Source organism: Caenorhabditis briggsae (genome assembly GCF_000004555.2).
Source record: "Caenorhabditis briggsae complete genome, chrIV, whole genome shotgun sequence".
NCBI classification, from domain to species: domain Eukaryota; kingdom Metazoa; phylum Nematoda; class Chromadorea; order Rhabditida; family Rhabditidae; genus Caenorhabditis; species Caenorhabditis briggsae.
Window position 1 is genome coordinate 376,138 of NC_013487.2, and position 13,248 is coordinate 389,385.

Below are 13,248 nucleotides of genomic sequence, written 5' to 3' on the forward strand. Positions count from 1 at the left end.
CAAATCTCGAACTTACGAATGCATTTTCGGATGATCACTGGCTCGCCTACTTTTTCCCGGATCTAGGCGGATCACAGAGTTTCGCTTTTTATTTTTGGTAAAAATGCGCCATCGTTCCTTGTAGTATAGCTTCCGTTTTTGTATTTTGTAAAGTGAGTACAAAGTATAAATCTCTGATCCACATTCTTCGAAACTTTTTTTCTCTTCGTTTTTCTACTTATCATCAGAAATCCATTTCTAATAGTAAATGTGTATCAGAGCAAAATGATTTCCAAGAATTCTTCTTTCTATGTAATCTGTAATTATTCTCCCGCTACCTTGTGATATTTCACCAACAAAATGACCAAATTATACATAATTTTAGATTTTATACCGATTAAAAACCCGCTTCTCAAGACTAAAGCTCCGCCCCTTTAATTGGTCTTAAAAGGGGGTGGAGCCTCGTTCGCTTCTTCGTTCATCGCCCTCAACTTTGTTCATTTTGCTTTGAAAGTTCCGAGTTGCAATGAACTCAACTTTCAACGAAACCGATGATGACCCTCCACCATCAATTATTGCTCCAATGCTCGGGTTGGATCCTATTGCGGTGAGTTACTTTGTGTGTTTGATTTTTCCTGGATTCGCTCAAAACATTTTTTTAAACTTCTCTACTAAAATTAGGCATATAAAATCGGAAGATTTACGACTCTAATTTCTATAGAAACTGGTGCGACTCGTGACAAGAAGCGGAAGAGGAAAGAACATAAATTTATGGGGGAGATATGTTATTTCCTCTTCTCCTTCGAAACGTTTCATTTGAATATGAATATTTTCACAGAGATTTCATGTCTTTCTGAGCTTTTTCTTGATTAAAGTGGTTTTTCAGTGTTTTGTTGTAGCACCGTTTGATTTCTCCTAAAAAATATGCAAAAAAACAAATTCCTAAGTTCCCTCAATTTCTTTCAGCAACCTAGATAATGATCTTGAAAACCAAAATAGGACTCATAAGAGACTATCTTATATCGTTTTCTAGCGTCTCATGTTCCACGCCGCATCTGTGGTTATCAATTCCACCACTGCTCCATCATCAGCATCCCCAGAAGAGGTTGTGGATCCTCTTCAACTTCTAATTGACAAAATCAACCAAGCTCAACAAGAAGAGTGTGACAGTATTGCCAATTCTTGTGAGAACCGTCCGTTGTACACTTGGCTTGTTGGCTATGGCTTCATCTTTGTGTTTCTGTTGGCATTGTTCGGAAATGTGGTCAATCTTTTGATTTACAACTCGGACCATATCAAATACTACATTGCTATCCGTATGCTGTGCACTAGACTGGTGAGGATCTACGTTAGTTTAATTAGTGATCGAGGAATAGGATAGAATCTGAAAATAAAAGTTCTTTTTTTTAGCTCATGAACTCTCTCACTTTGATTTGTATGCTTCCCCAAGCTTTGCGCATCATTTCTGCTTGGGAAATCGAGTCGCGATTTGAAGAGATTTACTGGATTTACTATCCATATCAAATCTATTTTGTAAATCTTTTTGGGTTCTGTGCCATGTGGTAAGTTTCCTTTTCAATTATTGGGGAATGGCTTATTTTAAAGGTTGACTGTTCTCATGACTGCCGAATGTTATCTACACGTCTTTTTTCCATCCCATTCTAAAAGTCTTTGCACCAAACGAAACCTCTCTCGTAGCTACATGATCATCATTTCCGTTGGTGCTCTGTTGGCATTGATGTACAAATTCAATAGAAGTGTCAGTATGTCAACCCATTGTAATCGTGTTATTCCAACCATCCATGCATCTGAAGGTCAAACCCCACTGAAATCCTAGAATTCTAAAAATCATAGTCTCAGATTTCATAATGATCTGTCTGGAGAAATTGCACACTTTTGCCAATCTGATCCTTGCTATTGTCGTTCCAATGGGTCTACTTCTCTTTATGGCATCATCAATTTTGTGGAAATTGGTTTTGAAGAAAACCGAGTTTGTCACCCATTTTACGTGAGTAGTCGATTTGAAACTTCAGCTATTCTATAGCATGAAACTATGTTTACAGAGCCGAAAAGCGTTGTGTAACCCGCATCACTTTGATCACTACTGGACTCCAGTTAGTTGCCGAACTTCCCCCAATCCCTGTTTTCTTGTACGCCACTATATTCGGTCCTGGTGTGACTAATGAACCAGCCATTTGCGTTTGGAACACTATTGGTTAGTTTGATTTTTTGACAGTAGATTTAAATACGATTTCATCTATTTCAGCCGTTTTCCTTGGTCTGTGCAACGTTTCGCTCTCGTTCTTCGTCTACTTGGTGTTTTCAGACAAATTCCGAGAGATGGTGAAAACGTGAGTGAAAACAAAGTGATTAGCAGAAATGCGGAGGAGGGTTTTGTAATCTGTAATTTATTTCAGAGGAAAATTCTCGATTCAAAAAATTACATGTTTTGAGAATCAGAAGAGATTTTTGATTTTTCAATGATATCAGAATTTTAAAAATTTCAGTCGTCTAACCGAGCTCGTGCCTTGCTGCTCAACTCCACGTTCACTTGTCCATTACTCAAATGAGTCGAGTGATCCAAAACTGAGAACAAACCTTCTGGCTCGTGAGCAGATCAGAATCAAACCGTCAGAGACTGAATGTATGTTTGAAGAGAGTTTTGTGAATTAAATTGTAAATTTCAGCATCCGTGTGCACCGAGACATACCTTCTCAACGAGAAGTCTTCTACAAACGACGATTCATTTTTGTAAATCTTCGAATTAATAAAAACTGATTTTCTTGATCTCGCTTGATTTGTCATAAAGATTTCCTGATTTGCTAACGAAGTTTGGACGCAGTGCAAAAAACTCACTTAGATTGTCATAACAACAGCTAAATTCAATTTTTCGAGTCACACTTTCACATTTCTCATTTTTCAATCTAGTGGAGCAAGCGCAAATTGCAAGCTTCTAGACTCATAACTATGGACACTTTAAGCCTCCCTTTTGAAATTCAAGTCCTGATATTCATTGGAGATGTTGGTATTCAAAATATATATGGTTTATGTGTAGGTTTTGTTGTCATTTTGTTACTCCTCATCTTTATATTTCCATTTTTTTATCTATGTGAACGGGAAAAATAAAAAACGAGATGAACAGTTCCTGTTTTTATTTATTCCCGACATTTTTACAAAATTGTCAAGAAAATTTACTTCTTCTTGTTCATAATATGCATCATGTTATGCTTCATGTACTACGTTGGTTTGCAGCAACCGTAAACATCCTTTTGTAACATTTTCAAATTTTTTTGAAATTTTAGACTCATCATTATCGGTTTGGCAGTCCCTGCCTTTTTATCTTTCCTAATCATACACATTACCATTCAAGTCTTCCAGTTTGTCTCTGCTTTTTTGGTTCTTTTTAAGTTTTTCACTCACTTCTTTCCATCAACTGAACAATTTGTATTAGCTTTTCAAAAGTTTATACATGACTGGATTTATCTAATTTATTTAATGGTTGCCGGAAAAGATATCGTCAGTATCTTTTCTTTTGGCTCCTCTACATTGTCAAAGCCAGGCAAATCTGAACTTTCAAGTATGAAGTAGAACTACACAGTATAGACCTTTTGCTGCTTACAATGAACGAAATCTTTTCCAGATGGTTTTCATCGCCTTCAATATTTCTAATGTTGTATTGTCACTTTTGTGTATTCCTCTACTGATAAGCATTAAGAAACGACGAGCAAGTGCTTCATACAGTAATCCGGAACGGTATATCGTTTGGCAGGCATTCAATTTAGTTTTGTTCAAATTAGTAAGTTGTGTTATTAATAGTAATTTATTCAACTTATTTTATAGATCACTATTCCACTTAGCTTTCTTATTCATGCTCATAATTTCCAACCATTTTTTGTTGTTCTTTTCTTGATGTCAGTGGATAATATTGTGACACCCGTTTTAATGCAACTATCTTATTTGAGTTGCAACAAGAGAAATATGATGGCTATAGTCAAAACACTTTTCTGTTGCAACAAGAGACCATCAGCTGTGCAACCCCAATATCAACCCCACGGAAGTTCTGAAGATTCATAAATTAAACGTTTTCAAGAAGTCATGATCTATTTTTTTGCACAACAACAAATTTTTCTACAACAAAAACATATACATACATAAAATACAGCAAGAAAACATGATAAGAGAATGATGCCTGAAAATAGCATAACAGAAATAAACACGATGTCGTCGCAAGATCCAGAATTAGGTTTATTAAGAAGCCATGTGAGACTGAGCATTGACCTGAAAATAGGAACCGTAACAGTTTAAATTAATAGCTCATAAGCAAGTGAATTGAAAAATTTCTATATCCTGAGTTTTTATAATTAAAATCTAGAAATTTTTTGAAAGAAAACTCACAAAACCACTAAAAGCAGCCATATGAAATCCTGGGATACCGGTCTTGATTTCAATTGTTTCCTTTTTGTTTCCCGTCTGAAACAGGCTTCATGATCTGATAATTCAATATCTTCTTTATCAAATATTGATTTTGAAATCAGCCGTCGAATGGCTATTCCTCTTTCCAAACACAAAAGTGCTCCAACCAAAATCATCCAAATTCGGATTCGTGGTACCGGTGAGCATTTTTTGTAGTTTAGTAACCCCAAAATCAAAAATACACGGCAAACTGGAAGGCAACAAATGTTACGAAATATGAACGGAGTGCTGAAAAGTTGTATTAAATGTCATATGCATCTAACTTTCAACTCACTAAACCCGTTTCCGTTCTTTCCCTTTTTCACCTCGCATTCCTCTGTTCTAGTCTCTGGAGTATGAAGTTCTTCGAGGTCGAGTACATTCAAGGACATTTTACATTTCAAGAAAAAAGAATAAAATCAATATTTGAAGTTGGAAAGTGGACACATGGAATAACGGAAATACTGATAAGAAAACTTTTGTGAGGGTTTTTGATTGGAATTGCATGCACTGAAGTTCATGTGAGCCTGTGAACATTTTAATTTTAGAAAAAACAATTACTTATAGCCAAGCTGTAAATTTATGAGCAATTTGAAATGTACAATCTAAATTGACCACTTCAAACTTCAATATCATGGAAATCTGTTTTTCAGTCTAACTAGATAATTCTATAGTCTCATGAAATTAGTTTATTTAACAAAGAGATAAGTAGTTAGAAACAATTGTCATTCCAAGTTGTCAATATTCTCCATAGTATCGGATAGTTTGAATTGCAAACTGATTGGAAGGTGTCCCTTTGGTCCATGCAATAAAAGATCGGAGAAGAAGATTCTCAGTAACATTATGAGATTCCGTAAATTTGAATTTATAGTCCTTCCCGCGAGCATCCACGTGGCCGAAACGGCGAAGCTGAAATTGACAGATCCTTGACAGAATAGTAGGTTTACAAACCACGAAAGAATCTAGTTGAGTTTCTGTGAGTTCCGAATAATATCGATCGAACCAAGCTGAAAACAAGTAAATAGACGGGTAGGTACAACAACTGTTTTATTGGAATAAATAATTTTAGAGCTCAAGTTTCAGCCTTTTGCATTTTCTCCATACTCCGTCTCTCAATTCAAGAAACTTCCACACACATTCTGAATCGAATTTCGGAGAGAAGAAAGAATCAAATTCGGTGGAATTCCGGTGACGAACAGCACTCTCAATTTTGAGCAGCATTTGATCTACTGCTCGATCCACCGTGATGTTTTTGGTGACATATGCAGACTGTAAAAGGAGCGGAAATTTGGAGGAGAGCAACTAGTTACTTACGGATATCTGAACTAGAGATAATATTATTAAAATTTCAAATGCAAAGAACAATTTCATTTTGATAGGAAAAATGGGAAGAAAATGAATTTTTAATTTATATATTTTTATGTTTTTTGTTGACTCAAGAAAAGCAGAAAAACGATTCAAAAAATGATACAAAAGCTTATTCAAATGTAAATTTTAAGTATTGTATGTTTTTCTTGAAGGAGAATCAAAAATAAGTTTTGCAAAAAAAAACTTGATCAGAGAGAGGCATAGCTTTCAAGCAGTCAATTACAGCAGATTCCACAAGAAATTCCTTCCTGAAAAATAAGTTTCAAATACAGTTAAAAACTGATTGCCCACCTTCAATGGTTCCATTTTCTCTATTTCACAAGAGTCAGATTTCTCCAACAAAATATTAAATTTGCAGTAGTTAGAGAAAAACGTTTTCTGGAAGAATGATACCTAACTTTCAGTATTTTCACATAGTTCATACCTGACGAAATTCTGGCGAAATGACATCATCATGGCTTAATGGAGCTCCTAATACAAGTTCTACCAATAAGGATAGAAACAACACTTTTTTGATCATTGTGTTAGGATTTGCTGTAGTATCATTTGCCACTAGTTTTATACTAGTTTGTTGTTGTTTTCAATGAGTTTCTTCCGCTTTTTTTGGTATTCTCTTTGATACAGAATAGAAAAAATGTGAAACATTCTGTGTGAATGAGTAATGCAAACATAAACAGAAACTTGACTGCTCGTTTTTTAATCATCGGAAAAACAATAATTATTAAAGATGTTCATTATGTAAGAGTGAACATAAAATATAGTTAGATTTCCCAGAAGAACAATGGACCGGTTTAACAAAATACCATATATGAGATGTCACATTGTGACAAGTTATCTCTTCGATTGAACCAATTATTGGATGTCTGACGTCACCAGATAAACAATTTTGGTTTTAAAGAAGAAAACGGATTTTTCAATGTGGTTTCCCTCGGAAAATAACGAAAAATCGTTATTTTTGAAAGCATAAAAATTCAATTTAATTTCAGACATACATATTTATTTTCGAGAGAAGGAAGCGTTGTACATAGAGTTTGTAGTTATTCCTAGTTTTGAGTTCAACTTTTGAAAAGGAAACTGGCAAAAAATGATTTCCTAGGTTTGAAACTTTTAATGACAAAAGAAAATAGAAATATGATGGGCCGGAAATTTTTGTAAGTATAAAACTGGAAATTCTTGTAATTTTTAATCAAAACCTAGAAAACAATTTATTAGGGTCCAAAAAAAGAAATAATTTATTTGAATTTTTTAACATTTAATAATTTTCATTTTCGAATAAACAAGGAAAATTACATAAAAACTGGGAAAAGTTGAGTTGCTGAAAATGAATCCTCATCCCTGTGACATGATTCTAAACAACCGAAACATTTATTTCATCTTTCAAAATATCGGTCAATTGTTTTTTTTACGTATGCTCGGAAGTTGTGAACAACGAATGATATTTGCTCAAGTCGTCAAAAAAGCACAAATATGTAGTTTGTGAAAAAGTCGGACACTACACAGTTCAGATAGAAAGTAGAACATTGCTTGGTCATAGTCTCAAGACCTCATTTCGTTTGTTTTTCCTGGCAATTCTTTCTAGACTTCAGCATAAATCATGGTTGCCTGACACGGAAGACATGGATACATCATGAAATGAAATTGACAAAAAATCATGGTTTGATAACGAGAAAATTGATGAGATGGGCAAGAAAGAGAACAAGAGCAAGTTCAGTGTGCACTAGCCTTCGGGTTCACACTTTCTGATCAAAAATAGATATCATGTATCATAAGAGAGAGGAGAAAATGCACAGATTCAGCAGTTTCCGTTATCAGTTTCTAGGAACTAGGGCCGGGTGGTTTAGTCTACAGGAGTTGAGGCTCTCTGTAGGTTATTTTAATATTTTCTCTGATAATTTTCCTTTTTTTTTGTTTGATATTTTGAAATATATTAGGTCCTCTGGGATTAGAATCATATCGTCCATTAGATGGTACCTCCGATCGTTCTGAAAATATCAGAATATGCAATCACAAATAAATAAAAAGTTTTGCAGTTGTCTTTTTTATTCTTCCAGAGTACTGTATCAGCCTTTTCACTTCCACGTTGTGCTGCAAAACTATTTTCCATGAGGCCGTATTCACTTTTTGCAACCATAACCCCTTTGAAAATCTAACAATAGACGATTTCAAATGTTCTGGAATAGCTGGTTTTATAAAATCTTAGGGCTACATATCACTTTGCTCTCTAGCTCACTATATTATATTTTTGAACTTTCGCTGGTCTTATCACTCCTCTTTTAATCTTATCACTCACCACAACACAATAGGCGAGTTCGGTACGTCCTCTCCCTCTTCTGGTCAATTCAAAACATACACACAACAACTTTACGGGGTTTCTCCCCTTTTTTGCTCCTTCTGAACATCTGGATATAACTTCTGTAGTGTTGCTCCGAACATTGCTTGTACAAACAATTGGCTCCTCCCACTGACCTGGTTTGCCACGAGGACAGCAGCAACAACTGTTTGTATAAAAGGGCACAAAGATTTTATCATCATTTTGTTTTTAGACACTTTCGGTCATTGTTCCCTGAGAAACTTGTTCCTCGTTTTGGTGTCACATTCTTTCTGTACGAATTCTTCAATTATAAGTACTCCTCGTTTCAGTTTTTGTCCCATTCTGTTATTTTTGTTTAATCAACTTGAATTTAATTACTTTCAGAAATGCGACTAGATTTTGACACATTAGGATGTTTATATCTATTTGCGATTCCCTTTGTAGTACAACCTTTCTTATCTTGTTGGCTTACTCCTTATGTCAATGATGACGATGTTAGTGGATATGTGGATGAGAGATTTCAGAGTGTTCTAGAAGCTTTCCGGTAAGTAACTATCCAAGTTTTGAAAACATATAATCACTAGTTTCAGAAGAAATTTCGGTCAAGGAGAAGAAAGAGACGGTGCTGCGTTTGCAGTTTATTATAAAGGACAGGAAGTTGTGAATCTTTGGGGTGGATATGCAGATAAAGAATCACAGAGAAAATGGAAGGAAGATACGAAGACTGTGATGTTTTCTGCATCGAAAGTGAGTTTTACAATTATATCCAGTCACTAGAGCTTTGGTATTTCTAGGCCATCAGCTCTATTGTAATCGCGATTATGGTAGATCGTGGCTATCTGAATTATGATGACAGAATAATCGAGTACTGGCCAGAATATGGAAAATATGGAAAGAATGGAACAACTGTTGAAGATGTTCTTTCTCATAAAGCCGGACTCCCATATCTCAGTGACACAGTTTCTATAGAAGATGTCAAAAATGGATGGAAAATTATGGAGAAAGTGGAGAACTCAGTTCCTGCATGGACACCTGGAACCGCGTCTGGATATCATGCAGTTACTTTTGGATTCATTTTAGATGGACTGGTTAGAAAAGCGGATCCACAAGGAAGAGACATCAAGGCATTTTTTGAGGAGGAGATTGCTCAGCCTTATGGTATTGCGTTTGTTGGAATTTCCTTCATAAAGTTTTTGTTTTGTTCAGACCTCGACATTCAAATCGGCGCCAAAAAGTCAGAAGCTCCATATCTGACCCGATTGACTATGCCTTCTCTCTGGGAGTTTACGAGAGATATCATCAAAGATCCAAAGATTCTTATTATGTTAGGACTCATGTATGTCAGATTTGACACTTTAGTCGATAAGATGAGATCCAATCCAGATTGGTTGTTGGTCAATTATGTAAGTTGTTGAAGTTTTATACTAGAATTAAAGCTTTAATTGCAGGACACCATGGTTCTGAATGATCCAGAAATAGTGTCTCTGAACCTTCCAGCTGTAACTGCTGTTGCCAATGTTCGGGATGTTTCGAGGTTACTGTCAATGATCGTGGAAAAAGTGCGTCGGACTTTAGAATTTGGCCTATATTGAGTTTTTGTTTCAGGAAATAATATCCAACACGACTCTTCTAGAAATCTCCGAACCTACACTGAATAGTTGGCATTTGGAGAAAGTGACCATCTGGCCAGTTATCAAAGGACATGGATTTTTCTACGAGAAGCACCCATTAGTCCCGGGAGCTTTTACATTTGGTCATCCTGGTTATGGTGGTCAATTTGTTCATATGGATACAGAATCTCAAATATCCATAACCTACCTTTCGAATGGGTTGAAAACAGGAACTGGAGAATTGTGTGGAACTTATATGCGATTATTCAATGAAGTTTATAATAGTGTACGAAGGATTGAAGAGGATAATGGTTCCTTATTGTGATAGTATTTGACTCCATATTTTGTAAATTTTTGAAAGGAAACTGAACGAATTTATCTGATGATCTCTTGCCATCTTGCAACATTCTTTCTCTTGTCATATGATTTTCGAATAAACATTTCTCTTTTTTCGTTGGTTTTTGATGCATACAGTCATACAGTTATCCCTCATGAGACCTTATGAAATGTGGAATCTGAAGAAAATTTTCAGCGATTTTGTGCATTGACTGACAGTAAATGGGGATATAACATGTTTCTCACAATAAAACACAAGAACTAGGGAAAAATATTGAATCTTTCCTGCAGATTAAAAATTACTGTAAACAATGGACTTTATAAAACACTACCGCAGTCGAAAGTTTTTTATCAAAATTCATGTTTTTTGAGCAATACACCCCTGTTCCAACTTGAGAGGAAATTAGAAACTTTCGTTTTCTTTGAAAGCTGACCATCACTTTTTTTCGAAACACTCAATCCAATTATTCTTCTTAATATTACAGATTTTTTCAGAACAATTTTATTTAACTTCAGCGCCGAAAATTTCCTTCGTTTTCTTTTGTTCAGCAGAGCGCGTTTGCCAGCAGGCATTTTGCCACGCTGTCCGCATTGTTGTTTTGACATAGAAAAATAGGTTTTGAGATATACTGTTTCTTCCTTCTCAGGTTTTATAAATTTTCATGGAAAATATAATTTACAGGTTATATACTCAAAATGGGTACACCGCATGGTTCGACCATGTTCACATCTCCCATGGCTTTTTCCATCGATGAATCCAAGTTGTGCTTTAATAAAACACATTTCAATCGAGACGATTTCAATGTTGAAAGATTTATGAATTTAGCTAGACAGTGAGTTTAGTTTTAAAACTTTGTGAAAAACACTTTTTTTCAGAAAAGCTGATCTGAAAACTATTCAACAAGACCTTCGTCTCTATTTGAAAAGCGTTCAAAATTCGATGATTGAGTTGATTAACGATGATTATGCAGATTTCGTACATTTATCGTCAAACTTGGTCAGTCTGCAGGAATCGCTAAATAAAATCGAGTTGGATGTAAATGTAAGCACTTTTTCTGATTTTTCAATACAAATGCTGTATATTTCAGAGAAACTGGAAAGAATTTGAGGATTCTACAAAGGAATCACTTGGAATGGCAGAGAGGATTGAGCAAAAATGCAATGAACTCAGTTCGAATCGTGAGAAACAAGCAGAACTTCGTGATCGAGTTGCTTTCTTGTGTGTCATTGAAAAATTATCAGAAATGCTGAGAAGACCGCCGAAAAGTTGTTCAGTGTTGTGGTAAGTATTAAATCGTAGTACATTTTCAAAAATTGACTCTGTAGGCTCCAGAAAGCTGCAAACTTCGTTGTCGAACTCAAATCAACATCTTTGTCGTACCAATACTCTGAAGAAGAAAAGAATGCAGAAGCTATTGTTTTGTCAAAGCTGGACACCGTTCTATGCGAAGAAGGCGTTCGTAGTGCGTCAACGGATTGTCAAAATCTTCCATTAATTCTTCCAATCCTTACACTGACTGGAAACTCTCATTCATTGACCGCCCATCTTGTTTCGGACCTTCTCTACCCCAAGTTTGTCGTTGAGGATGAAAAGAAAAGTCAATTAGAACGACTGGAGCAGGTTTATCAAAATGTTCAAATGGTGAGAATTTTCGTTAAAGCTGAAACAAAATTTATATTTTCAGATGCGCAACACATGGGCAGAAAAACTAGGTCACCACTTTCGTGAGAAAATTCGGAGCTTTCTGGATGACACACTTCTTACTTTTGCCCTCACCTTCATCGATAAGGTAAATTCAAAAAGTTTTTCTGTTTAATCTAAAATGAGGTATTTTCAGTGCATGGGGACTGTTGCTGTTCCAAGCGACACTCGTCTTTTCCATCAATGTTTCATCGCCACTCAACGATTCATTAATTCCTGGCCATCAGCTCCATCATGCAGAACACTACTAAAATCACTGAGAGACAAATTCAATTTATTAGTCTATTTCAAGTTGGAAACCCATAAATTCAATAAGAAAATCGATCAGTTGCTTCTGCCGGAAAAGTTTGAAGTGTGCGACAAAATCGATGGAGAAGATTTCCATTTTGAAACTTCGAAATCAATTTTTGCTGCGATTGAACATGTTTGGAGTGATGGGGTGTACTTAGAGCCGATTGTCGACAAGCTATGGGATTTCACATTGAGAATGCTTTTAAAACATTACAGTTGGAGTCAATCTATCAAAAAGTAAATTTGGCACTCATTTTTATAGATTAAATATGTGTTCTTTCAGTTATCTTGTCGAAGAAAAAAGAGATTGGATGTTGATGCTTCTCCTACGATCTGATACTGAGAAACTACATCAAGCAGTGTTTGATCATGCTCTAGAAACTATGTGGGGCAAATTACAGTAAGTGTTATTGAATTCTGTCTCAACCCTCGCTCTCAGCAAATTTCAGCGATTTATCTGTTGATACCGCTCCATTCGGACAGTGCCTGACGAAACATGGAAGAGCAGTTGACACCTTTTGTGAGCAATTGGATGCAGACGTCTTGAGCTTTTTCTCCGACGCTCTTCATCGAGAGTTATCACAAGTTTCCGATGTTCCTAAGCAGTATAGATGGACCAAACGGGCTCCACCCACATCACATTCGAAATATACTACATCAGCAATTGAGATGATAAAAAATTTCCAAGAGGAAATCGAGTAAGTGAAAAAGAATATCTAAAGATCTAAATCTCCTTTTTTTTTTAGAAAAGAAGAGCATCCAAACGTAGAGAAAATGATCAAAGATGTCAGTCATACTGCATTGTGCTATTTCGTTGGAAAGGCTAAAGAGGTTAGTGAAATAAATAATGTATAATACGCTATCCCTTTTTTTAGGTCCAAGATGGAGTAGAAGCAACTGGTTCTTCTTTGTCTCGATTCAAACGAAAAACAACTCCAGAATCGGGGGCCAGTGTATCGGACGATGATAAAATCAAGTGTCAAATCTACCACGACGCGAAATTCCTACTGGAAAGTGCTGAAAGTCTTGGTGTGACGGCTGGCGATGTTGATGGATTGAGAGGAGTCGTTGATCGATTCAAAATTAAAAAAGAGAACGAAAGTGTCGTTCCTGTAGTGCAAACTGTAGCAGAAGCCGAGAAAGTGGGCAATAAGAATGATGATTTTTAGCTTACGAATTACAATATCAATTTGATATGC

The 13,248-nt window shown here is 35.8% G+C and overlaps 6 protein-coding genes across 6 annotated transcripts; 4 read left to right on the forward strand and 2 right to left on the reverse strand.

Moving 5' to 3' along the window:
* Nucleotides 1–505: 505 nt before the first annotated feature.
* On the forward strand, nucleotides 506–2,734 carry CBG00409 (the record flags this gene model as incomplete). Its single annotated transcript, XM_002632342.2, has 9 exons — nucleotides 506–586; nucleotides 1,013–1,315; nucleotides 1,390–1,541; nucleotides 1,585–1,793; nucleotides 1,840–1,987; nucleotides 2,043–2,194; nucleotides 2,246–2,330; nucleotides 2,487–2,623; nucleotides 2,667–2,734. 9 exons carry the CDS (start codon nucleotides 506–508, stop codon nucleotides 2,732–2,734), a joined length of 1,335 nt encoding a protein of 444 aa, XP_002632388.2.
* Nucleotides 2,735–3,619: 885 nt separating this feature from the next.
* CBG00410 lies at nucleotides 3,620–4,053 on the forward strand (the record flags this gene model as incomplete). Its single annotated transcript, XM_002632343.1, has 2 exons — nucleotides 3,620–3,775; nucleotides 3,820–4,053. 2 exons carry the CDS (start codon nucleotides 3,620–3,622, stop codon nucleotides 4,051–4,053), a joined length of 390 nt encoding a protein of 129 aa, XP_002632389.1.
* Nucleotides 4,054–4,370: 317 nt separating this feature from the next.
* Nucleotides 4,371–4,823, reverse strand: CBG26221 (the record flags this gene model as incomplete). The annotated part of the gene is made up of 2 exons (XM_045244742.1): nucleotides 4,371–4,642; nucleotides 4,727–4,823. The coding sequence occupies 2 exons, from the start codon at nucleotides 4,821–4,823 to the stop codon at nucleotides 4,371–4,373; spliced, it is 369 nt and encodes a 122-aa protein (XP_045097932.1).
* Nucleotides 4,824–5,169: 346 nt separating this feature from the next.
* On the reverse strand, nucleotides 5,170–6,319 carry CBG00412 (the record flags this gene model as incomplete). Its single annotated transcript, XM_045244743.1, has 4 exons — nucleotides 5,170–5,438; nucleotides 5,568–5,700; nucleotides 6,091–6,177; nucleotides 6,224–6,319. The coding sequence occupies 4 exons, from the start codon at nucleotides 6,317–6,319 to the stop codon at nucleotides 5,170–5,172; spliced, it is 585 nt and encodes a 194-aa protein (XP_045091565.1).
* A 2,177-nt stretch (nucleotides 6,320–8,496) lies between these two features.
* On the forward strand, nucleotides 8,497–10,045 carry Cbr-lact-6 (the record flags this gene model as incomplete). Its single annotated transcript, XM_045244744.1, has 6 exons — nucleotides 8,497–8,654; nucleotides 8,701–8,857; nucleotides 8,905–9,268; nucleotides 9,317–9,513; nucleotides 9,559–9,669; nucleotides 9,716–10,045. The coding sequence occupies 6 exons, from the start codon at nucleotides 8,497–8,499 to the stop codon at nucleotides 10,043–10,045; spliced, it is 1,317 nt and encodes a 438-aa protein (XP_045091566.1).
* Nucleotides 10,046–10,752: 707 nt separating this feature from the next.
* Cbr-cogc-2 lies at nucleotides 10,753–13,218 on the forward strand (the record flags this gene model as incomplete). The annotated part of the gene is made up of 10 exons (XM_002632346.1): nucleotides 10,753–10,889; nucleotides 10,933–11,098; nucleotides 11,145–11,338; nucleotides 11,383–11,698; nucleotides 11,742–11,846; nucleotides 11,895–12,286; nucleotides 12,333–12,449; nucleotides 12,499–12,747; nucleotides 12,796–12,880; nucleotides 12,925–13,218. 10 exons carry the CDS (start codon nucleotides 10,753–10,755, stop codon nucleotides 13,216–13,218), a joined length of 2,055 nt encoding a protein of 684 aa, XP_002632392.1.
* Between the last annotated feature and the right edge of the window lie 30 nt (nucleotides 13,219–13,248).